The sequence below is a fragment of the Passer montanus genome, unplaced genomic scaffold, assembly GCF_014805655.1.
Source record: "Passer montanus isolate IOZ18808 unplaced genomic scaffold, ASM1480565v1 scaffold34, whole genome shotgun sequence".
Lineage (NCBI taxonomy): Eukaryota > Metazoa > Chordata > Aves > Passeriformes > Passeridae > Passer > Passer montanus.
In genome coordinates, this window is record NW_024368152.1 from 2485681 (window position 1) to 2511850 (window position 26170).

Consider the following 26170-nt stretch of genomic DNA (forward strand, 5'->3'; position numbering starts at 1 on the left):
CAAAGGCTGCACCTTTTCCAGTGTTCTGTGCATTCCCTGCTGCCTGGGGAAACAGACATAGAATCTCTGCAGGATGAACACTGTCTTTCTTCTAACTCACATCCCATTATGTACCGCCAGTCACTTTGACAGTGCTAGTTATCTTTTAATTGGTTTGGTAGGTATTATATAGTTATTCACATGCACAGATGATTAATTAAGCCAGTTCATATCCATATTTAAATTCAAATCTAAGGAGCAATATTAAATTTTGTTCTCTACAAGATGAAATAGAGGAATAACCAAAGGATAAAATAAGGATAAATAGATTAAAAATAAGATTAAAATGAGGATAGAAAGATCCATAGTTATAAAAGGATGGAAATTAATAAATTGGTGACTTTGCACTATGAGAGTTATTTAATGGTCCACACACTTGAGCAGTATTACAGAACTAATTTCAAACTAATATCTTTCATTAGCACAATATATGTAGTTTCATTATGTCAAAGAAGTAATATCAAGCTTTCATTCTCACCTAAGAGGTCATATGACCTGTTGTCCTTGCATGGAAGAGCAGGCCAATAATTCAATACTAGGAAAGTTAACACTGAACTTTCCAAAAATTTGCATGGGAGACTTACAGGACTGAAGTAAGCATATGCCAGAGAAAAGTCCCTGAAAGAGCTAGTCAACAAAATGTCTGTTGTAAAGATACCGGAGACTGCAAAAAGAAAGAAAAAATTCACTCAACACATATAAATTATTTGACATACTGTGTGTTCCTGGTGTGACCTAAACTTTAGAAGTTAGATGTGGCATTCAGGCAACCTTAAATATGGACATTGGTAAAATCAGCTGCTAAGAGAGGTCTACAATTCAGCATCTTCTACTTTTCACTGGTAGCTTCTTTGCTGGTGAGGAAATGCCCCTTACAGCAATATGGCAAGGTTTTTGACATACTACCACTGCAGGACTAGGCTTCTGAATCCTTCCTAGGCTCTACCACCATCTAAAAATCATAGGCCAGGCAGCTTATATCAGTCTGAATTTCCATAAGGGCTTGATCTTTCAGTGTCACTCACGATAGCACACATTGGCAGCATGGGGTGCAGCACAAAGACCTCTCATGCCCCTGGCCAGAATCCTATTCCTCAGCAGCTGGGAGCAGCATCACACATTCTTCCCATTCCCACTCAGAATTCCCCAACACAAGCCTCCAGGCAGGCACAGAGAACTGCAAGGTAGCACCCACCAAGTGTGGAGCTGACTCACATATGCCAGGGACTGGCATTGGAGAGCCTGTCCCTAGACTGTGTGGCATTCAGGATATTGATGGTAGAAACTACTACCCCATGAAACAGCCCTAGCTTCAGTATTCATTATTTACTTCAACCTTCCAGGAGCAGATCCTAACATTTGATTTCTCTCTGCTATGCATATGGAGCCCAGCAGTGTGTGCAACCTGCTGCAAAACACAGTTAAATGGTTGAAATTGTAAACAGGGATTTCTAGGCTTCCCCTGTGTAAGCTGACACAGCAGGTCAGCTTAAAAAAATCATCACTACACTTGAAAATATTTATTTTTTAACTTTTGGCATCCTTTTTTTCTTATCCAAGATACCAGAGTGGCATCCTCCAGGACTTTCAGAAACAGACTGTCTTGCTGTAGTCTGTGCTATTAAAGACCAGCTACTTGAAAAGGGTTAAATACATCAGCCATACTATTCAAGAAATGAACAGGAGTGAAAAAAGCAACTCCTTAGAGACCAGCCTATCCTCTGGGCAAAACACTTGCATTAGTCATTAAGGAAAACATCCTTCTCAGAGGATGAAAAAAGGGAAAAAAATCACAAACTCCAACAAATATTTATTTGCCAAACGACTCTGAGTGAGTTCTTTGAAAGGGTGACCAAGGAAATAAATGATAGAAAGGTGATGAAAGCAATCTGTCTGTATTTCACCCAGGCATTTGATAAGCTGTCAGATCAAAAACTGGTGGGGAAATAAAAAGACAAGAACGAGTACTATGTTGACATCAATTAAAAGCTGTCTGTCATCCCAAACCAGACAATGCTAAGAAATTAAGTAACTAGTTAAAAGGTGGAGAGGCAGAGGTTTTGGCATGGCCATGTTCCAAAATCTGGGTTCATCCTGAGATTTTTTTTTTACTATATTTTATATATGATTTCTTAGGATTTATTTTAAACAAGTAAAATAAAATATATGAAGAAGGAGGAGGAGGACTTGTCCCTGTTATGATTGCTACTGCAATTCAAAAAAATATCTAGATTCCACATATGCATTTATATTCTCCATGGATTTCAATTTAATAGCATTATACTTCCTTAGAAAGTGAATAGAAAGTGTCAGCAAAAAATAACGAGATTATTGAAAATTATTCTTATGACTTGAGATCAGGGCCATGCTGTATATGCTACACAAAACCCTCAAAAAGATGAACAATAAACTCTCTTCCACAGAAGTAAATGGAAAACCCACACATTGGTCTTAATCAAACACACAGATCTTATTCTAGTCCCTACTCAAAGGCATGCCAAACTAAAGCCCAGGCAGTGGGCAACCTCTGGCATTTCTGGAGAACAGCTGAGATTCAAAGTGCAATACAGAAACAAATAACAAGAATTCAGGAAAAACTTGGAATTTTTTGCAGCTTGAAAGAGAAAGAAATTTAGTAAAGAAGAAAAATTATTTGTTAAGATTCTAACTAAACAAGATGATTTGCAAAATCTTACTTTTCTGGCTTCGTATATGATTCTCCATTTAACTCTATGTAATTGCAACTATTCAGTTTTAAGAGATGTTCATAATTCAGGATCAGATGTTGTATGAACTCTTTTTTTTTAATAACATATCTTCAATTTACATTCAGACTTCAAGAAAATGGGAAATTAAAAAAATTAAAGCATTTGTGATAGTCTAAGGCAAAGAATTGCACTGCCTAAAACAAATATTAATTTTTCCCTATCTTATTATTAATAATACATGTATAAAGCATATTAAGAACTACAAAACACAAATAAGTCACACTTTGTTCTCTACTGCAGTATTCAAAGTCACTGATCACTCATGAATAAGAACTTCAAAAGCTGTGTGAGAATACACTTCCCACTACCTCAGCAATACAAACAGCTTTAATCTCAAGATGATAGGTTTACAGAGGTATTACTTACACATAAAAGTTTAATCAATATCCTAAAAGACTCGTGTACAATGTAATTTTTTAATGTACCTTTGTAAAACAGAAAAGACAGTGGACATGAAAGTTACATATTTCATGTTCATGAAAGAGAAGTTTTCAAATTGGGCCTAGTTCAATCTATAGAAGCCATTAGACTAAAAAAGTGATTTTTTCCCCCCTCCCTTACTTTTTCACAAATGGAATATGAAGTGGCTCTCTTCCAGTGCCATGTGGAGCTACTGCAATCTAAACATATTATCAGCAGCAGAAATGCTATTTCTATTTCTAAACAAAAGAAATAGCTGCAACAAGAGACAAACTGGCAGCTTTGGGCAGGTAATGGTACCAGTTCTATTCCTTGGGTGTTTTGCAATATTGTGGTTCAGCGTGCTTTTTCTGACTGGTATCTGGGAGGAGGGATGGAGGCAGCCCCTTCTCATGGCCACAGAGTACCCTCGAAATCAGCTCATGACAGTCCTCACTGCTAGACACTGCTGCATGCACATGATCCTAAATTCCCTCAATTGGTACATCAAACAGCACAGTGTAGAAATTACTCTTTTCACTTTTCACTTGGGTGCTTCATCTTCCTGTACAAAGAGTGCCAGAAGTCTCATTATTAATGGAAATATTTACAAAAGACAGTGAAAAGTAAAAAAGTAAGGAAAAAAGCCTAAGCAAATAATAGACCTGATGAAAATTTCCGGGTTTTTATTTTTAAATCTCTTTTATACTAGGGTGGTTAAAGCATTTTAGTACTTTTAAAAACTACCTTTGAAACCAGAACCATCTCTAATTCCATATTACTTGAAAACCTTCAAATTTCTAGGTGAACGCATACAAGAACACATCTTTTATTGCAATGCAGCTAACAAGGTTTTTAAAGATTCTGTATGCGAGATCATCACAGAAGGCTGAAATTTGCTGTGAGCAAGTTTCCAGTTTGATGGGAAAAGAAAAATCATTTCCCAAAACAGGTAAATTTATCGTGAAATTGTTGGTTTTGAAGATTTTTCAGCACACACCATCATTTTGTGCATGTGTTTGTAATTTGGTGTTTTTCACTATAATATCTCACTACTAATATGTACTCTGCACTAAGAGAGTGGAGGTTTCAGAATAAAGATCTAAATCTGCTGTGGTACTTTTTATAATGTATATTTTAAATATTCCATGTACTTCCAAAATCTTGCTTGGAGTCCTGGCCTAAAACATTTCTGCCTCACTCCTATCTGAATTCTCTATGTAACAAGTAATATCATAAACATTTGTAGTGATCTCTTGTAAATATAATAAAATGTTACAGGTTGAGGCTTAAACTACAGTTATTCATATTTACGATGCTTCCCTAACACTCTTTGCTGGTGCCCCAGTGCCTCCATAATGCAAATGCATTTATTTCACATCAACTTGGGAGTTCGCTGAGTCCCGTATAAAACCTAGAAACATTGATGGGACTATTTTCATTCATTTCAGCTTTCTTGGGATCAGATATAGGAATATAGCCATATTATAATGTTGCTTCTAGAAAGAATAATTTATCAGACCATCTGGAACAGAACTCAAAGGCAGCATAAGATAGTATCTGAAATATCAATTCCAAAGATTTTGATTGAGGTGGAAACAGCTGCAAAGCCAGAAATATCCTAGTGTACCAACTAAATACTAATCGTGTACTGGAAGCATACTGTTTGCAGCAACAGTAACACAAATACAATGCATTAATATTCATTAATTATTACACATGATTATCACATGTATCATTAGAATAATTAATACCCATTAATAAATCCTTAGGTATGGGTTTGGATAGGTCACCGATTCTTATGGTGAAGGCAAAATCAGTTGGACAGCTGGGTTTGCACCATTGTGATCACTGACAAAAAAATTGGCCAATGGTTGGATACTAGTGGCATCTCCACACCTTAAAACTGGGGTCAGTTTCTTAACAACTTCAGTACTTTCTGGGGGAGGTGACAGTCAGCAGCAGGAGGAGGTCCCCTGTCAGCAGCATCAGTTTAGGGGAAAGGTCAGTACAATGCCTTTTATTACTGTGACTCACAAGAACCTGGCAGAGAAACAGGCTGATAATAAACTTGGATGCAAAGAAATGTCAAGCCCTGCACCTGGCATGTAGTAGCCTCTTGCCTCAGCTGAGGCTGATGGTCAATTGATTCCAAGGCAGCTTTGCAGAAAAGGACTTGGAATTCCTGGTGGATAGAGTTGAATATGACTTAATGGGGCACCCTTGAAGGCTTTCAAATATTGGACCAGTTATTCTAGTAAGACTGCAGATATCTCCAACCCTGAAGATGTTCAAACTTGACTCTTCAAAGTCCTGAGACACTCCAGGTTGGTATTGATTTGAGTGCAACCTGGACCAGATGTTACGCAGAGCTCCCTTAAATTTTTTATTATTTTGTGATTCTAAATTTTAACAACATGCTCATAAAAATATGGAATACTATGCATTTACACTGATTGGAAAAGTATTAGCTCTGTTGCATACTACATCAACCTGTCCTCATCTTTTATGAGTGAATAGAGTCATACTTGCATATTCTTGTGTAGCATCGTATCCTGTTCAATTTTCCCTTCATAAAATTGGGACAGCATATTTGTCATTCTTAAAGCAAGAAATTATTTTGCAAGTCTGACACTGCAACAATGAATGTACAGCATACTCATAAGGCAGATATTTTCTAGCTAAAAGAAAGAATGCTTGCATCTGTTTTATATGATTTAGTGACTACCTTCTGCATAGACATAGCACACCATCCATAGCATATGCTCTTTGCTCAGTGTGTTTAATAAATAGATTGCCTTCTGTTCATTTGATAATACAGATTTACTTGCCTTAAAAAAATTGCTTTGTATACCCTAAGAAAATATAACCTCATAGAACTGAACTTAGCCTATAAAATGGCATTTTTTGACACTACTATGCAATTAAGGGGCAAATCCCTGAGTGCACTGGAACACGTAAGTTTACTGTACTCCTTTCCACCGCTAATTGACCTCTTTTCCAGTATACCTCTCCATGACACTCTGCTTACCTTGTTTTTCTTAAAACTGCTTTTTACCATCCCATGGATTTTTATTACCTCCAGATGAAATGTGTTGCAATTCTTTAGTTAACCTGAAGCCTCTGAAGAGACATTTAAGACTCTGCTGTGCTGTTTCTTGGAGGCAGTGAAGTTCTTTGCTATGAAGATGTAATGAGTGCTTGTGTTTGTGTGACAGCATCTTTATAAATACCAAGCTTGTTCTCTGCTCTGTGTTGAAATATTCTGTCTCTGCATGGGTTTCCTCCTGTCTGTCACTATATTCTGGCTATCATCTTTCCTGCATTTCCTGAGGATTTCTTTTGCTTTCTTTTGTCTTTCTGACCTACAACAGAAGACAACAAATGAATGCAAGCCATTATATGACACAAAGAATGTGGCTTCATGTTGTCTTTGATTTCATTGATATTGCTGTACTTTTACTATAACTCATTCTAATTATCCTTCATGTAATAAAATTATATTTATTTTAAGAGAGGGAGTGTCAGTACCTTCTAGGAAATGATGACTCTTAAAATACCAGTATGTACTGATCCAGTACAGTAACAGCACCCAACAATTGAATTTCAGACATTACCTATATCCAGATAAAACCAGTAAATATAAACACCAACTCTTCTTCTAAGTAATAACTTCGAAAACAGCCACTCTGAAGTGCTGCAACTGAAGCTCTCTACTATTGAGCTGAAGCTCTTCATTCTCTGAGCTCTCCTACTTTGGATGACAGTTTATCTGCAGTAAAACTCTATATTAAGAAGTTAAATAATGTGAACGTTAATTCAGCTGCAGTGGTGTTTTTCCTTGATTCTGAGAAAGTAAAATCTCTCTCCTGAGGAAAAAAGTATCAATTGAGATTAAATTTTACCCAATCATATTGACAACAATCCTTCAATGGACTTCCTTTCTTCAATTAGATTTCAAAGACACAACCACAAAAAAGTGATGATTCTGGACATTCTAAATTGGAAATATTTCACTTTACAGATTTTACAAGTTGATGGAACATTAAGGTTAGTTTATTTTCAATACTGAGTTCTGAATTTCTCTCTTTCCAAAGTTTATTTTGCCATACCAGTCATTCAAATACATTTCATTCACCTGCTGATAGTCCACAAGACAACTCAATTTTATTGAGATAATAGATTTCCCTCTGAGTGCATGTCCAAATTCTGAGGCACATAAATACTCCAAAGACAAAAATAACTTAACACATGTGAACATTTAGTTTCTATGGAGACAAAACTAAAATGTCTAATGTGAATTTATATTCAGCCTGAAGCCTTACAGGTTAGAAGCACTTCATTAAGCCTTAAAGAGAGATATTATTAGATAAATAAATATTAAAAAAATAAAAGAGAACCATCCAAAATCCCAAATCCTGTGCTTAAATATGCACTTGTGTATTCTAGTTGTGTAAGAATTGCTTCTGGCAGCCAGTTCCTGTTTTTCTATTCCCACCCTACATTAGAGACTTATTGATAGACTCAAGACATAGTTTGTGTCATTTTCAATAGAAGAATCTTTTTGTTGAAACATGAGAAAACTCAAGAGTCAGGACTTTGAAGCTTCTACCTTTCACTCCAAGTGTTTAGAGAACAATAGCTACAGAGTTAACTGCTACAAATGCCTGATGCTGCTAGGTCAAAGTAATGAATGTTACATGTCTGACCTTTTAAGCCAGGATCAGCAAAAAAAGGCCTGAAAAGCACAGCATCGTGATTAGAGCTGTAGAAGTACTCATGAGATTTCCTTTAGGCAGTTGGATACAGAGCCCACTTTCAAAAGTGCATTTTAAGTGTCACTCTATTCAGTCTCAAAGATCATATTTGAAGAGGTGTTGTTCACAATTATCATCTGCTTTACTGATGTTTTCTGAATACTGTTCTTCTGCAAGCCTTATTAGTTAGCTTAATGTCTCAGCCTGCTCTTCCTTCTCACAAGCTGCAGGTAAAATACAACATGAGATTATTGGTACTGAGGGTTTCTGTAAAGAATTTTGCCAGGTTTTGATGATTATGCCTGAGCCAACTTCCACATGATAACCATGTAAGTTGTCATTAGCACAGTGCTGGGCTTCAACTCAGTCCCCCACAGGGCTTTTTAAGCTCCAAACTGTATCACATTAAATATTGTTGTAAGGTTTTTTGGCTTGAAACTTGCTCAAAAATGACCAGCTCAGAGCCTGAGCAAAATGTCTGTAAGTACAGACATCTAGAAGAACCATGAATTACAGTGTGGGAACCAGGCTTGGCCATCTTAAATGGATCTAACTTGGTTTTTACACTATTAAGCCTGTTTATCCACCTGAGGATCTGCCAAACTCTTTGTGTTAAAAAAGACCAGGTATCCACTCAGCTACAATTTATTATGCAAAAAGATATAAAAAGCAAAGAACAGCAGCATAAAGTTGGGTTCCGTGGACAGAAGCTCCACTGCCTGCTGAAGTAACTCCAGTGCAGAGGCAGGTGGGAGCGACACTGAAAGTGTTCCCAAGTGGAGGCTGCCAGCAGCGAGGTCCCTGCCCCTGCCCCGGGCAGCTCTGTGTCTGCTCACCCGCTGCTCGCCTGGCACCAGCTGCTCCCCAAGTCCCCTCCCAGCTGTGCTTTCCATGCCTGCTATCAACACTGTGTTCCATTCAGCCTCCTCTGGCAATGAGTGTCCATAATAACACTTCAAACACTGGATTCTCACTTACTAAATCTAGCATTTTTCCACCTGAAAGTTTGTTATGCTGCAGACTGACCCAAAGAAGTTCTGTACAGACTGACCCCATGCTTAGTTGCCTACTTATGTTACAAAGATTTACCACGAATAAATATGAATTTAAGGACTTTCACCTTCATTTTCCAAAGCATCATTAATATTAGAGTCTGCAATTGCCATTTCACTACATATTTGCATTTACATATTCCTTATTTGTACTTTTGGCATGGAATTTTAAGAAGACCTGACTTGTGCAATCAGATTGTCCATTGATTTGGCAGTTTGCAACTAACTGTGAACTCAAGACCCAATTTAAAAGGGAATAAAAATTACTAGAGATAGTTTGTGAAAATCAGAAAATAGTAGGGAAATGCACAATAGTGACTCCACTTAGGCAGAATCAGGGCATGACACCGGAGCTGGCAGCATCTAAGTGCCCAGATGGCACACGGGTATTAGCTGAGCAATGCTCACACTGTTGCAGGGTAGCAACAACATTGCCACTGTATGGGCTGTTAGATGGGATGAAAAGTCAGACAATGAACACAATTCATGGGGAATTAGATTTCATTATTTCCATTTGCCCAAATAGGAACTCATTTTGTGAATGTTATCAAGCTCATCAGTTATCCTGGTTAATTAAGACTTGCCTGTATACTTGATACCTTATCAGTTCTTGTGCAGAGTAGCTGATGGAAAAAACATTTACTTATCATTCACCAAAATCCCAGAAAGAGATTTATATTACTTGGCTATAATTCTACCAAAATACTTCCATGTACTTTAGAAGCCCAAGCATATCTTGTGTGGTTTTTTTGGCTCAAAAAGAGCAAAACTCAGCTGCCTAAATGGATCTTGGAAACACTCTTGAGTCCATATACATACAATGTGGAGATAAAGTGCTATAGGGTGAATAGGCTGCTATTAATCTGATCTTAAAACAGACATCTTAAATAGGACAGATGAATCTTGTCCTGAAAGTATTTGCTTCTCTCCATTTACTGTGGAGTCTGAGGTAACTTGCTTTAACAGACACCTAGAGTGTAAATACTTAGAGTTAGGTGGAATAAATGTCACCTCTGAAAATCAAATGTAGAATCAGATACTTAATGTACAAATAAATCATGTCAAGGATTCCATGGTGAATTTCTTTGAAAACAAAACAAAACAAAACAAAATGAACCAGGCAAGTCTTATTAAATCCCAGCTGACTTTTTTCCTCTTGAGTAAAACCCAAAGAATAAATCTTTTTCATTTCCAAAATTCCTGTTCTATATCACCACTGCAGAAAAACAGTTGACCTGAACAGTTAGACTAACATGAGAGACAGAATCACTAGTCACTACTTAGAACCAGTGGTCTTCCTTGCTGTCTCCTCTTCCAAACAACTTTTTCTGTAAGGCCCAAATTCAGTAGTTGATGGCACAACATCCCACACTCATCTGTGTACCATACTGCAAAGAAATAGAAATACCCATAGCGCCTGCCATCCCCAGTCCTTGGCATTTCCTGCAACCAAACCTTGTCAGTTTTAACTCCGTTCATTTTGCCCCAACTTAAGAAGATGAATAGTCATCTAGGATAATTTAGCAAGACTTAAAATTATCTTTTAGGAAAAAAAGCAGTGAATCTCCAAAGCGAAACAAATAAGACAACCATTTCTAGAAGGTAGTTACTAACAATATTCTTTACTACTTGTGCAGACTATTTCTAATCCCAAGCCCCTCCAGGAGATGACTCATACATGAAGAAACACTAACACACGGGGAGCCCTTATACCACAGTGCCTAACACATCTGTGAACTCAGCACTGATTCATCATCTGACACACGCCACTGCACACCTCTGAGAGCTGGCCACAGCTCACCCAGAGCAGAAGGTGCTCAGTGTGGGCTGAGCAGCCCATATTGCTGAGCAATTTGAAGCGTGGAGAGCAGGGGACAAAAGGTGAAGGCCAGTGCCCTTCCCTTCCCCACACCCATGTGGCTGCAGGCTGTGGAGAGGCTCACGTCCAGAACTGCAAGCTCAGAACAGAGAACTTCCAGTAGCCACTGTCCTGCTGCAGGCTGTACTTCTCTACTGCTTAATTTATGGAAATCAGCTTCCAGAAGTGACCTACTTGCCTAAGGGAGGCCCTGTCCTGTTATGCTATGCTTATACTTCCATGCCAAAGTCTGGTAATAAAAACTCAGGCAAATCAGTAGTGCAGTTTCTAGGGATATGAAACTTAGGATTTGAGACCAGTGAGTTGCACTAACCATCCAGAAGAAAGTTGTACCAAATCTGGTCCAGAATATCCATAGATTTATAAAACTTTAATTTTGTATAATTTTAGAGATGTTAAAAATATAAAATCTACAAAGAAAACTCTTTAATACAGTGATAGTTATATTTTTGTCTTGTCTTAACATGGCTGAAACTTATCTAGCATTCTTTGCATATCTAGCACTGATGGGAAAATAGGTTTGACTTCAGCTATATAAGTATGGAAAATATCTCAAACACCTAAAACACATCTATTTCAAGAAAAAATAATTTGCTGTATTGTGCAAATTGACTAAGATTTCGGTATTTACATGAGAAAGATCTTGTTCACGAAATGTGCTTTTTTCTCAATAAATAAAAAACGATGCCTTCAAAGACATAAAAAGATTGAAACATTCATATCATCATGTCTGTAATTTTTATCGCAGACATGTCTCCTATTGCATAACAAATGTGTTGGAGAGGTTTGAAAAAGGTCATGCAAACTGTAGGCAATATTTTAAAGACTAAGCACTAAAATAGAGAGAAAGAGGTCAAGAAAACAGAAAGCTATGATCTTAAATAGCAAAAATAACCTACCGAGTAACTTTTTAGGTTATATGAGGAGTGAAAAGTGTAGCATCTATTCAGGCCATGAAATTCACTAATATCATTAAAATATATGACAATCGAGAAACAGCTATAATCCACCTTGACAGAAGTCAGTGTATCAAGCAAATCCTTAATTGTGAGTCCTGTCATTTTCTTAACTGGAACAGTAACTGGGTTTGTTTGAAAGAGTGAAATGAATTCCTCATCTTAAATTATACCAACAGGTAACTGAAAAATCAGAGCAGAAAGATTGCAGAAATGACTGGAAAATAAATGCAGTTGAAGACAAGTTCCTGATGACAAAACTGGTTTAATTGAAAGGAAACAGATCATGCAAAGGAAGTTGTTTGTGAGACCAGGCAGGAAGGGCTGTAAGCTTTTGTTTTAAAAAAGTCAGAATATTCTGAGCTAGGACTTTAATGTCTCTAGAAAGCTCCATGGATATTAGAAAGTGAGGGTGAATTGGGTCATCCTCATGGTAGACAGGGGAGGGAAACGGCAGAGAAAGTGTTGTGGTTCAATTACCTTCAAAGTCATTACAATAATGCATACCAGGGCAGGAACTGCCCCCCAGTTCTGTGCAGGCCCTAACAGGGAAAACTTGGCTATCTGATGGTTGCAGAAGAAACAAGTGCAACAGTCAGAACCAGATAGTGTCTCAGTACCAGTGCAGACTGTTACTCAGGATTATATCTGTATAGGCTCTATTTACAGGTTTTGATGCTTTTGGCAGAGGTAGAGTTAATTTTTTTCAGAGCAACTGCTATGGGGCTGTGTTTTGGATTTGTGCTCTAAACAGAGCTGATAATACAAGGGTGTTTTTGTTATTGCTGAGCACTGCTCACACACAGCCAAGGCCTTTTCTGCTCCTCACCATCCCCTATGCCCCCAGTGAGGAGGGTGTGGGTGCACAAGGAGCCTGGAGGGCACACAGCTGAGATGGTGGATCCCAAATGATCCAAGGGATATCTCACATCATATGGTGTCATGGTATAAGAAAGAAACAGAATGGGAAGAAGAAGAGAAAGGCAGGGGGAAGAAGAAGAAAGGCAGGGACATTCAGAGTGATGCCTGTTGTCTTCACAAGGCAGCGTTTCACGTGATGGAGGCCTTTCTTGGAAATAGCTGAATGAAGTACTGAATGAATTCTTTGCCTTGCTTGTGTGCAGCTTTTGCTTTATCTATTAACCTGTCTTTATCTCCACACATGAGTTTTCTCACCTTCACCCTTTCAATTCTCTCCCTTTGGAGGGGAGTGCTGGCTGTGGTTAAACCATGAGCTCGTGTAAATGAAACAGGCCGGGGCTATCACACAGGCCTTGAGGCCAGCTGTGACTGCACAGCTCTTGTTTGTACCACTGAAACCCTTCATCCCCTCTTCCACTTCCACTAATACGATGCCTGTATCGAAACTGGTTTTTGGGAAAGAGCATTGCCAACCGAAGTCCTTGAAGCACACACAGGGGGTGCTCTGGCACTGAGCTGTGTGGATGGCCACACAAGGAGGGAAATCCAACCACAGCCCACGTTTACTGTGGCAGGGGCAGTAGCAGGCACTGGGCAATATGGCTCACTAGCTGGTGCACCTGGGACTCAGACCAGGTGCAAAAAGAGATCACCTAGGCCTACAATAGGTGAGGCTGGATAATTACAGACATGGAGGAAAGGAAGGTTTGATCGAAGAAAAGTGAAAGGAAAACAATTTTTTATGACTACTTATAGTTCCTCCTGTGACAAAAATCCCAGCAATGACCCACCAAATGCTTGAAGGAACACTGTGCAAGTCTTGTGTTACTTGATGCCTTGTTTGGCCAAGGAATGTACTTGCTCTCTGATTTTTTGGGATGAAGACACTACAGAATCTCCATATTACTAAAGAATTGTTTTCATCTTATAATATTCAATTACCTTACTATAGGATCACATGCTTAACATAAATATAGTGTTCCAGGGAAAATTTATTTTGCTAGGCTTGTTTCTGATCATTCGCAGATAGATAGTTCTCTGTTTATTTAGCAACTACATAATGTGATAAAATAATGGGAAAAATATGAGTTTCAAATTCTGATCTCTGATTTCAAGAAAAATATAACACCTTTCTATTAAGTAAGAAATAAACAGGTACAGTGGGTGCATCTTACATGATGTGGAAAGTGTTATGAGAATGCAAGTAATTCTCTGCATTCTCTGCAGGAAGAAAACAAATTTTTGGCTATATTCAGTGAGAATGTTTTATAAGATGTGACAGGAAAGGAAGTTTTGGATAAAACTTATGAGGGCTTTGGTTTTATTTCTGAAGCATATCTTAATATTGAGTTTTTTTGCTACATCTCACCTCAAAACAAAAAATGATATAAAGGTGATACTGAAAAAAGGCAGGTGGAGTCTTAATTGCAACATGCAGAATAAACAATGTTTGCTTAAAATGATTTGCATTTTCCTGTAACTATACATATTCAAAACATTGGCAATGGATATATAAATCAGATTCAAAGGCTGATGACTTCCTGATTATGTTGCAATTCAAACATTGCCCAGTTAATTATGATGAAAGATATTTCCACAGAATGGTATGTTATTTCAGCATTTGATATTGGGTATTAGTGCCCAATATATTTTCATTGAAGTAAAGCAAAGTCCTGATGGTGGATGAAGTATAAACCTTGTTTTTTAGATAAGATGTCATAAGTATTGTACCTCAAGTGCTTACATAAAAATTCGTGAGCTACCATTTCCATAGCAACAAGCAACATAATTTAGCTAAGAGAGCTGCTTTCCATTCTAGGGACTTCATTGTCATTGCAGTTTACAAAATACAAAAGTCTGTCTTCTGAGACTGGAATACAGTAAACAGACAAAATGCTGGAAATGCAGAGAAAGGCATAGATTTTATTACAGATGCAGAATGATGTTTATTTCTCTTTTCACCTGTATTGCACGGGCTTCTCTACCATTTTCAACTCACCACATACAAATCTAGCTCTCCTTGCTGTGCAGGAGATCCAGTGAAAGGCATCTGAAGCTGACCTGTCTCTCATGTTAGGTCTGATTCTTTCTGGAATGTGCAGAAGGAGCTTCTTCATTGGCCAATTCCTTCTTTCTCTCCTTCCTCCTCTCAGTTACCAAAATAAAATTCACTTTAATGCAGAGATTCAGCACACCATATCTGGGGCACCTGTTAAATCTCATATTGAGCCTACACACAGTTACTAATTTAACACACTGCTGACACACTCCCAAAGTTGTAAGTCTTTTGCTTCCCCAATGGTTCCATGAATCTTGTTATTAATCTGAATCACTCTAAAGTGCTTTTTAAAAACATCTGGCTTCATTCTTTTAAATTAAAAACAGTCTGCAAAAAAATTTAAAATAAGAACTTAAAAAGACAGCAGAAATAATATGCTCACTAAAGGTACTCTGAAATTTCACACTTGAGTAGCTGTGGTCTAAATGGAAAGATCATGGGGAGCACCATCAATATCTACCTACTGGAAGTATAGGATTGCATCCTGCTATCCTTGCCCTGCAAAGAATAACGTCTTGTGCTATTTTCTCAGTGAGGGTGAAAGAATTCCTTTTGAAGGAGAACTCTGATTGATGTCAGCAAGTGAATCACCACCTGTCCATGGGAAATGGATGCTTTTGAAAGCAAGCTATCTTGGACACTGCATTTGATAGACTCTGTAATGAAGTGATGGCTCTGTCTCTGAAGTTCTGAGCTGAGCCCCTGACAAGGACCCTCAGGCACTCACCTCCTCACCTGTAGATTTTCCTTACTACAAAAATATGCAGAAGGTTAAAAAAAGAAGTAGTTTTTTTTTTTTTTAAATTTCACCACTAAGAATTGATTAATTATACATGATATAAGAATGAGGATAATGTATCTGACTTCTAAGTTGTTTTCTCGTTTTGGCAAGTGCACCAAAGACAGAAACTGGCACAGGTAGCTGGAAAAGAAGCTGTAATGCTGGAGCACAATCACTTGTCCTGTGGGTAGGTTACATGATTATTTGTCAAGAGCAATTCAGGGATCAAGAACAAGGTGCAATGTATTCTACTTATGAACTTCAACTAAAGAATATATAAAATGTAAACATGGCAGCTAGCTTCTTTTTCCAGCTACAATGCAATGCATGGTTTCTTACAGCCAAATATCCTAACACAGGGAAATAATCCTCTATTTCTACATCCATCCAAACAACTATGTACAACCGAATATAATTTCATTCATACGAACGAATTACGTATGATCTAGCACTTTGATGAAGGCTTAAACGTTCAGCTGATATAAAAAGAAAAAAGCATTACACCTACCAGAGTAATTAATACAAGGGTATTTTTATCCTGCAGTTGAACATACGCAATAAATGAGCATTATGCTACTGAAATAGTGCATGAGCCTTTATTATCCTGCAGGACAAATTCTGCAATCCCCTCTGACAGACTCATAATCACAGCAATAACCAGCTCTTGACCTGTGAGACAGGTTGAATATCCCTGCCAAATTTACAAGAATAGTAACTTCTCTCTCTGAAAAATTGATTGTTAACCATCAGAACTGTAAAAATTCATCTCCAAATTAATTAACAGTGCCTAGTCTTGCATTAAAAGCAAACACACATACACGAGTCACTGATCTTGATAGATAAGTCTTACACAACACCTCCAAAATTTATGATTACAGGAAATACAGCCATATTTATTCAGAGGTAGAAAACACCAAGGAAAACAGCAGCTCCTATAATCTCTGATCATTATGATCACTTCCTTGGCTGAAATCTGAATAAGGAAACAGTTCTAGAGCTATGTCAAAAATAAAATTTAAATTCTATCAGCAAGTTTACTTTGAAGTAGTAAAGACTGCTTGTGGCATTTTAGCTTTGAGAGTGTCATTTAATATTTTCTTAAGAATGTGTTTATATAGCAGTATGATTTATTATTGTCAAAATCTTGTAACAACAAAGAAATACCTGAGTTGTGATCTATGCAATACATAAAACTTCTGGGCAGAATCAGTTTGCTTATAGAAAATAATCTGAACATATATTCTCCTTAGATAGTTTTTGTAATTCACAGCTGCAACTGCTTATTTCAAGAAAAGGAAATATTTAAAGTTTGAAATAAATATATGTTTTAAATATAAATTTAAAAAGCATTCTGAGGTGATATAATTTTAGGGAAAATGGTATTTGATAAATTAATACCTATAAAAATTAGAATGAAAATAGAAAATATTTTTTAAATTTTTTTTGGTTTTTGCATACAACAAAAAACTAAAATTCATTAAAAAGTACTGCTGGACTACATAATTAGCCACTGAGGATAAAAACAGTCATGAATTATATTCTGTCCTGTGAATTTTATATATTTATATATATATATTAGAAGAACATGTACTAATATCAACTATTTATTTTGTAAAATATTCTAAGTATAACCTTCAGCTGCTACAAGCTGGTCTAAACATGTAGCCAAGGAGTAATATTGGACAGTACATAACAGCAGTATATACAAACCCCATCAATACAGGATATTTAATATTTGTGTATTTGAGAAGTTACCACCTGATGAATTAAAAGCATTTTCTATATGTAGCTGTGAAAACAAGGTACATTTAATCCATGCTATCAAAATGAGGAAATTAAAGACAGCAGGTTTTAAATGAGGAGTCAAGGCTTGCAAGAAGACAAGCTTTGACTGCCAGCATGGTTGTCCTTTTTTCAATTAAAAAATTAAATTATCCTCCTTAAGGATTTGTCTTTGGCTCAAATTCCAATTTGATATATTCCTTCATATGAGTTTTTGTGGACTATTAGTTAAATTAGCCTCTTTTAGGAGACTTTAACATTTCAAATTCTTCCTTTGACCTGTTTCTCTTAACATTATGAAGTGCTGCAATAAGCTCCTGCAGCATCACAGTCTAAAAACAGACCTCAAACTAAGAATAGTTGAATGACAGTTTGGAAAAATTGCTGCCTTAACTGAACATTGAGAATAATTTGACAAACCCAATGTCATAAATACTGTAGCCCTTGCTGCTCTCAAATAATTACAATTTAGATATTTCTAAAAAAACATGATTAATTAAAGAAGATTCAAGCCATGACTTCATGCTTTTGCAAATCAGAGATACACCATGTAGCTTTGCAGGATGTTGTAGAGTCCAAATATTTTTTTAATTTATTTTAGTTCCTTTAAATTCTGTTTGGTGGTAATGAATGAGGTATATAATTACTCTGATTCATCCTGTACCCTTAACATGAAATACCCTGGAGCACTTAAAAACAATAATTAATAAAATATCAAAAAAGAATCAATTAAAAGCGCTTTATTAACCAAATTAACTGAAAATTAATCATTAACTTCACATTAAACAAGATCGAGAATTGTGCACAACTCATTAAGACTTTATATAACTTATGTTATAAAAATGGCTGAAAAATTATTAGTAGTACCTGCAATATCTCTATATCAACAGCTCTTTATACGCTTCTTGTTAAACAAGTATGAATCATAGCTGAGAGCCAAAGAAATGAGACCAAGTAATCCTAAAGAGTAAAATAAATTCATGTGGCAATGCATCAATACCATATGTCTCTGTGAGACTCCTAAGTTCAGGAGTATATAGTTCCTTCACTTCTGAAATTGCCATATTTTCAAGAAAAGTGTATATCTCTTTTATTTTTTGCTTTTTGCATAGATTTAGGTGGAATCTAAACAGGTGAAATTGAGGATATAGAAATAAGCATTTGAATGCAGGAACGAAACATACAACTGTCAAGCTCCTGCATGAATAGGCACTTTCATTTGCCTTCCCATCTCAGTAACTCCATGACTGGGTTGCACTCCGGAGCAAGCAGACACCAGCTGTGCATGCTCCAGCCCAGCATCCCCAGAACACATCTGTATCCTCACCCCAGGAAAGGTTTGCTCAGTGGCATGCAATCCTCATTGCTCAATGACCCAGAAGAGGCAGAGCAACCCAGACTGAAAGCATAAGAGCTATTTTGGACCAGGAGCCTGAAGGAGCTCAGAAACAAAACAAATTTTTTAAAACTGAAATCAATTTGAAGTAATGCTTTAACATCCTCCCTGCCCCCAGCCAAGTACAAATTCCCAGAGCAGTCTTTTAATGATGGTACATAATGGTTGTTTTTTACCTGTAGCTTTATCTGGAAAACTGGTTTGAAATTTTGAACATCAGGGCTATGCACAGTTACATCCCAACTAAGACTCTAAAGGCAAGATAGGATACACACAAACTTTTTTATCACATTTTTTACTTGAGACAAAAAAGTCAAGGGGCAAACACAGAAGTGTAAGAAATCAACAAAATTTAAAAAGTTAAGAATTTTGATAAAATCTGTACTAGATGAATACAATAAATGCAAGATAACTTATTTTTAGTTTGTGATTCTGTCCATTCAATTTTACAGAAGCTCAAAAGAAGCTGAACTGTGAGTGACCTTTTTAGTTTTGTTTTGCTTACTAGCTCATCATACTCCACCTTCTTAAGGTTTGATGACTTTCGTTTTATATTTGGGTTACTTTTTTTTTTTACCTTTTTTTTTACTCAAGCTTGTCTTCAGCCTAAGCTGACAGATCTTACTTTTTTTGAACATTAAAAATAATGTTACTGAAATTCAGTAGAAAGATTAAAAAAATCCCTCCAAGACTTAACAGATTCAATTCAGTAGGAAAGCATTTCCCCAGATAAAATCAAGATGATAGTTAGTCAAAACCAGCTGCAAAATAGTATTTTCTTCAAAGTTGTTCTTTAAAAATCTGTCAGCTCTAATCAGATAACACTGAACTTTGATATTCTGTTGTTGATACTCTTGAACTAAATTCCACTCAGTGTTATTTGTCCTAAGCCATCCAATCTTCATTTTCTACCCAACCTTGCACATACTTTAGGCAAAGGCAGAGAAAAAGGATAAAGATGAGACTTTCTGTGCTTCTGACACAAATGCTACAGCACCTGCAATTAATACGGCTGAGCAGACACTCGCAGATAAACTTTTATTTTAACCACAATACCCAGTACTGGTATACTGAATGAAATGTCCATTTAAATTTTTGACCTAGTAGATCTGTGATTAGGAAAGTGCACAGTTCAACAGGCCATTACCTAATTCATGAAATGATGGTCATTATATGGACAAAGTGTTATTTCTTCTGGAAAATGAGCAGGTCACTGACCACTACCTTGACCAGATACACCCAGGAATTAGAATGGATATTTTGAGTTCATATTTGAATAGCATTTAAGACACTCTTTCTCTAAACACTTCCCACAGGACTGCACATGCCAAGTTCCTACCATAGCTTGTTATTATTCAAAGACCTGAGAACGCTCATTCCACTTAACGCTATCTCAGTTTTACTGGCAGTGCTGAAGACAACAGTCTGCTCCCTAGATTATTAATGGACTTTCAGAAATTATAAAAAAAATTGAAGTTGCAATCTAGCATCACGTTGCCAACAGTGAAGTCTTTGAAGAAAATAATTTCTTTGTCCCTGAGGTATTACAGAAATCATCCAGCCTGTTTAGATGAATTGCAACAAAACAGCATTCATCATTAACACAATGCAAAACAAAGTCTGTGGATTTTACTGACCAGTTGGGTACTTTGGGCTGGTACCAGGGAACAGAGAAAACACTACACGCTGAAGCTGAATTAAAAGAAATGCACCTTCTGCAGAGATGCAGAAGGTGCATTTGAATTACCTTCTGTAGATTCCTAGCTCAGGTGGCACCTAACTAATTTTTATGTGATCCAGAACAGGAATTCATAGATGGGCTTCACTGCCCATGGAAATCAAAGCAGACAGCTGCTATTAACTCTCTTCACCATGGAGCTCCTCTGTGTTAAAGGTACATTCCTAATCTTCTAAGTGAGCTAATTAGTTAATTATCATTTATTGTAGGGATGCAGTCTGAGGAATGCTTTTAAATGGGACTTGAAAGTCTCATCCCTTTTTCTCATCCCACTCCTTAGAGAGACCTCCTGGCTAATTCTCATTCTTTGGACTAATGATCACCCAAAACTCAGTGCCCACCCAGATTTAAACCACTAGATTTCATAGGCTGCCTTAAGAGAATTCCTTTCCACCTCAAATCTCATGTTGGCCACATCAAGCCAGGGGAAAAAAATGCTCATTCCTCAACTCAAATGTCAGTTACCTTTTAGGATTACCACTTAGTTTGTTTGGCATAGACAATCACTGTAACCTGAACTGTGGCTAAATCCTTAAAAAGGGAGAATTAGAAAGGAAGTGTTATGTACAAATAAAAAAGTAATTTACTTCTATATACAGCATTTACAAAATTCTACATTAATATATTCTCATAGTTTTTGAAAATCAAGGTTTCCTAGGACAGCTGTCAGAAAACCAGTCTTACAGTGTGAGCCTTAAAGAGTACAATGAATCAAATTTACCAGAACAAAAGTTGAAAAATATCTTGACTACTGTGTGAAAATTTTTAGTAGTCATAGGGGTGATAAAATTGTGATAGTCTATGAAAGAGGCCAGGTTTGCAGATCAAGGCAATAAGTTCATCAGGCCAGGTGACACAGCTTCTCTGCATGGAGACCTTTCAACAGGTCACTGCAGTTTGTCACAGACACTTGTTCAGAAAACATATCTGAAAAAGGGGCAATTTTCAGTGTTGCTGTCAAAGGCATAGCAAAAGGAAGACTGGCAGCTGAAATTAGACAAATTCAACCTTTCCACAACATTTCCTAGCACTAAGGGTAATTAAATATTGGAATGGCTTACCAGGGGAGCTGGTGGACTCGCCATTGCTTGGAGCTTTAGGACGAGATTAGATATCATTGTAAAAGAGATGCTTTAATCCAGCTTCTGGAAGTTCTCAACATGCCCATAACACTTGCAGCTCTGCATTGAGACAATGACTATAATCAAATCTCGTACTTTAGGGTTTCAGCTGATCAACTGCAAGGTTTATAAAGAATTTTTTTCCCTTCACATAAAAACCAGACAGATACTTTGGTGTATTTTATATTCTGATCTGTCTCTGAAGTAGCAGAGATTGCAGAAATCTACAGAAAACACGAAGGGGCCAGTGGTGATAGGGAAAGTACTCCCTCTTATCCTGAAATTCACAAAGCAGTCGTGTCTAAATGGGACCTCACATGAATTTAAAGTCATCTAGATGCATGCAAACCCCTCCTGGCCTGGAACCTATGTGATTAGGTCAGTGCAGAGGCAGGTTTGGTCTGTCTGCCCTGCTAAGGATCTGACCCATTCAGCACCCATTCAGCATTTCACTGACACTGCTACATGACTTAAGGAGTCATTTCATGCTCTGCTCCTGCAGAGCCCAGGCCAAGGGTCAAGTGAAAATCTATTGGATCACCATACCCTTAGAGGTCTTGTAATGAATCCTGCAGATTAGCTCAAAGGGTGTGCTATTTTCCAAGGTGAGATAAATAGAAATCTGAAATGAATTTGGTTCATGTTTGCTCAGTGTGAGATACAAATCACCTGTTAACACACATATCTCATCTAATTAGCTAATTGCTATTAAAGATGCATAAGTAATATGCAGATCCCTTCTATCTGCTGAAAATTAACACACTTTAGCCTAACTAGAGTAATCATGTTAACACATAGGTATCAGGATTTACTTTTCTGTGTTTTCCAGCATATATATATATAAGAATCCCTTTTGGTTTTTAATTTAACTACACCTGTAACTATACATTCAGCACTATTCTATCAGAATACTATAATGACTTGATTATTAAATGTAAATAAAGCTGAAGGCAAGAAAGAACATTCTGCTACTTTTACCCTTCTATGTGAAAAGAGTATGTCTTAACTCTGTCAAATAAAACATTAAATGAGAGATGGATCTTCTAGTGATTTCTGTGAGCAGCACAGTATCATGTTGATATTGTGACTCTACAAATAAATATCTATTTAAGTGAAGTCCACACCAGGATTTTATGCTTGTTGCCTGCCTATACTATTCTCCTACATCCCTTTGACAGTTTGTTAGATTCTAAGATATTTCTGTCTGTGCTAAATAACGGGCCATTTGATGGATTTGTGCACAGCTATACCTGGAATGTAATGCAGGCATGTAAATCACCTGCTGTGCAATTCAGGACATTTTCCATGCAGAATAAGGATGATTTATCTTTGCCATAATTCTGAAGCATATGTATCATATGTATCATAAGGCTCTGTTGTCAGTATTGCTCATTATGATTATGTTGTCATATTACAAAGTAGGAATGGGACACACCATGACAGCACCATCTAGTAACATAAAATATTCATGCAAAAACAAAAGCAGACTCAACCTTTAAAAAGTAGGAAAAAAAAAAGAAAAAAAAGATACACTGATCCTACTTGTCTCAATGTCTATTTTGGTGACACATGCATATATTTGACAGCACCTATGAGGATCAAATTTACAAGATGGCCCTATTAAGCAGTATATTATTCCATGGGTATCCTTACTCAAACCAAACCAAAATACTCAGAATAAGGGTTTTGTCATCTGGGATGAAAATTCCAAAATCTGCATTTACAGTCTTCTGACTACTCAAACAAACTTCACTTGTAGTGCTGCTGTATTTAAGTACAAATAACTGTGACAGAATCTGTACTGAGATCTGCTCCACACTGCACACAAATTTCATTATAATGAACTTCTAAAAGTTTTTGTTCTGTTGGTCTTTTTTGATCTGTATCTTACAGCATACCTAATGCCTACAGTGCAGAAATGCTTGGAAAACCTCAAATGAATCTACTGTCCCATAACTTTTTATGAATTATCTTTAGGGAAAAACAGAAGGAGGAATATTATGCTATGCACTAGACACTTTAGAAGCCAATGACATAATAAATAGTAATATCATTGTAATGATAACTATCATCCCAAATTTTGACTAAATCTCTCAGTTATACAAATATTATGCCTTCGTTTTCACAGCCTGTTCAACTGAAGGATTATTCAAGAAGATTTTGAGTACAGAAAGAGTCCACATATTTGCAGCAGAATTTTACATTATTTCAGAAACTGCTTATTTATATTCCTTCTGTGCCAAAATCTCTGTACAAGAAACACAGTTCACATGATCATTTAGCATCAAATTCTCTGCTCTTGCATTTCTGCTAAAAAATTCCCAATGCAAAATGTTTGAATTGTAAAGTACAGTTGCGAAATTCTAAAATTTTTAATTGAATGTACTATTTTAAATTTATGTTCAACACAGCAGAAAACAATGTGCATATACAGTAGAATCCTAGGATTAATGTAATTGTGTTATCATTCTTTCTCGATTCACTACTGAAAATGTTCTTACTATTCAAAACCTCTTTCCTACACACTTCTAGTAATAAAACTGGAAACTAAGTCTTGTATTTCTTGAATCTTTGCTTTCCTTAAATACCGACTAGTGGTGGGTTTTTTTTTTGTCTGTTTTGTATTGTTTTGTTTTGTTTTTGGTTTTTTTTGCCTGCCTTACGGAATCACAGGCAAGTTTGAATAATTTAAAATCTTTTAATTATTTTTTTTTTTTTCTGTTTTGTATTGTTTTGTTTTTGTTTTTGTTTTTGTTTTTTTTTGCCTGCCTTACAGAATTACAGGCAAGTTTGAATAATTTAAAATATTTTAATTATGACTTGTTTTAGAATAATTCTTACCTCCCCTTGGATTGTTTACATTAATGATATAATAGTTAAAATTTAATGCAAATTTTCATTTAATTCTATTTTTTAAACTAGTGCATGTAATAGCTACCTTTTCTTCATTTATCTGAAATCTAAAAAACCCCAACAAATAGTACAATTTTGACATATAACAAAATGCTGTCAGATGCACACCAAATAAATTTTACAACACCCCTTTCCCCCCACCCTCCAAGAAAACTGAATAAACTGAGTATAAAACAAACAACAATCTAATCTAACTGTCCACGTTACCTGGAAATGCATGCCCTGTTAGAGAATCCAAATCTGAAATTAAAACAGTGAAAAAATAATCTTTAACACTGATTTAATATTAAAAAGCACAGAAAATCAAAAGCAAAACTGGCACCAAATATCACATCATCATCAATATAAAATTTTAATCATATATAAAGAAAAGCAAACCCAGAAAACGTAGTATTACATTATGAAGGTTTTCTTCTCCATAGTTTTGTAAAGATGTAAAATATTATCTAAAGATTAAAGCTTTGAACACTATGAGAAGTTAATTTATGTTACTGTTTATGACAGACATACCAAAATTATATAGGAATTTTACAGTACTTTGCAAATGAACCTCTGATTTCAGAAACACATATCTTGAGTATAAACTTTTGTTCTACCTTTGTACATAAGAACAAACTAGGAAAGTGCATTATGCTTTTTAAAAGATTTTCTTTTTTGATCGCAACAAATGAGAGACCTAATTTTTTTATGCTACTGTCCACACTTTTTTTTTTTTACTTTTTTTCTCTTTTCCCAATCTATGTGTTTTAAAAAAGAGAAAAGAGCTGGAATTGCTCCAGCTGACACCATAAAGCATAAATGAGGGCTTTGCTGGTGACTCCCATCTGAAAAACAGCAGGAAGGCACATCAGTGATGCTGGAAACATCAGAATGGGCCCTTCTAAATGTGCACTGAGACCAGAACTCAGAATTCCATCTTTGAAGTGCTTTGCACCTGTGGAAATTCCATGCTCTTAACAAAGATTTATTTGGTAACCTTGAGGAGTTACACTACAGCCAGAAGGGTGGTGGAGGCTGACAGAGTGAAGTCAACACCAGCTGGGATTGCACTGCACTGCCACAGTGAAAGGCTCACTCTCAGACACACATGGCCAAGGAAACCCTTCCTAGACAGTGCTCTGCATATCATGTCAGTGATGGGAACCCATTTGGACAGCAAGCCCTGTTGCTAGGAGCAGTCCCCCAGGTCCCAGTGAGCTCACCAAGAAATGTGAGAGCTTCAGACTCTTCTTCCCCCCTTCGTATGACAAGTGGGATCACAGAAGGGTGCAGTGGCTACACTCTCTTGGAAAAACACAACAGACAGATTGTGGTTGACCAACCCACCCTACTATATGTTTACAGATGAGCTTTCTTGTAGTTTCTAGGAATTGATTGCATTTACTAGCAGTGCCTGGAAAAAAAATCTTTTAGTACTGTTTATAAACTACTTCATCTTAAAAAAAAAATAAATTGTTTTCTTATTGCAACAGTCAACGGATACAAGATTCTAAGTTAATGGTTTAGGCTACAGAAATTCTGAACTTTTTGTAATGCAGTAACTAATTCTAAAAGTCATTGGGAAAATATTTACCAATTATCTTCTGGAACTACAGAAGGAGCTCTTTAG

General features: G+C 36.6%; 1 protein-coding gene across 11 annotated transcripts in view; it reads right to left on the minus strand.

Annotated features, from left to right (window-relative positions):
• The window catches only part of DLGAP2 (DLG associated protein 2), a 446234-nt gene that overhangs the window by 123500 nt on the left and 296564 nt on the right, over nucleotides 1-26170 (minus strand). For 4 of the 11 annotated variants that reach the window (XM_039715624.1, XM_039715621.1, XM_039715623.1 and 1 more), the window contains exons 3-4: nucleotides 24769-24801; nucleotides 21589-21708 (exon numbers count right to left, since the gene is read on the minus strand). The exons of 2 other annotated variants lie outside the window; for them this stretch is intronic. Coding sequence is in view for 2 of the 9 variants with exons in the window: in XM_039715618.1 (XP_039571552.1) it covers nucleotides 24769-24801 (33 nt within the window). In the remaining 7 variants the exon portion in view is untranslated. The remainder of the gene's footprint in view (nucleotides 1-21588; nucleotides 21709-24768; nucleotides 24802-26170) is intronic. 5 more of the 11 variants (XM_039715618.1, XM_039715626.1, XM_039715627.1 and 2 more) reach the window with 2 other exon arrangements.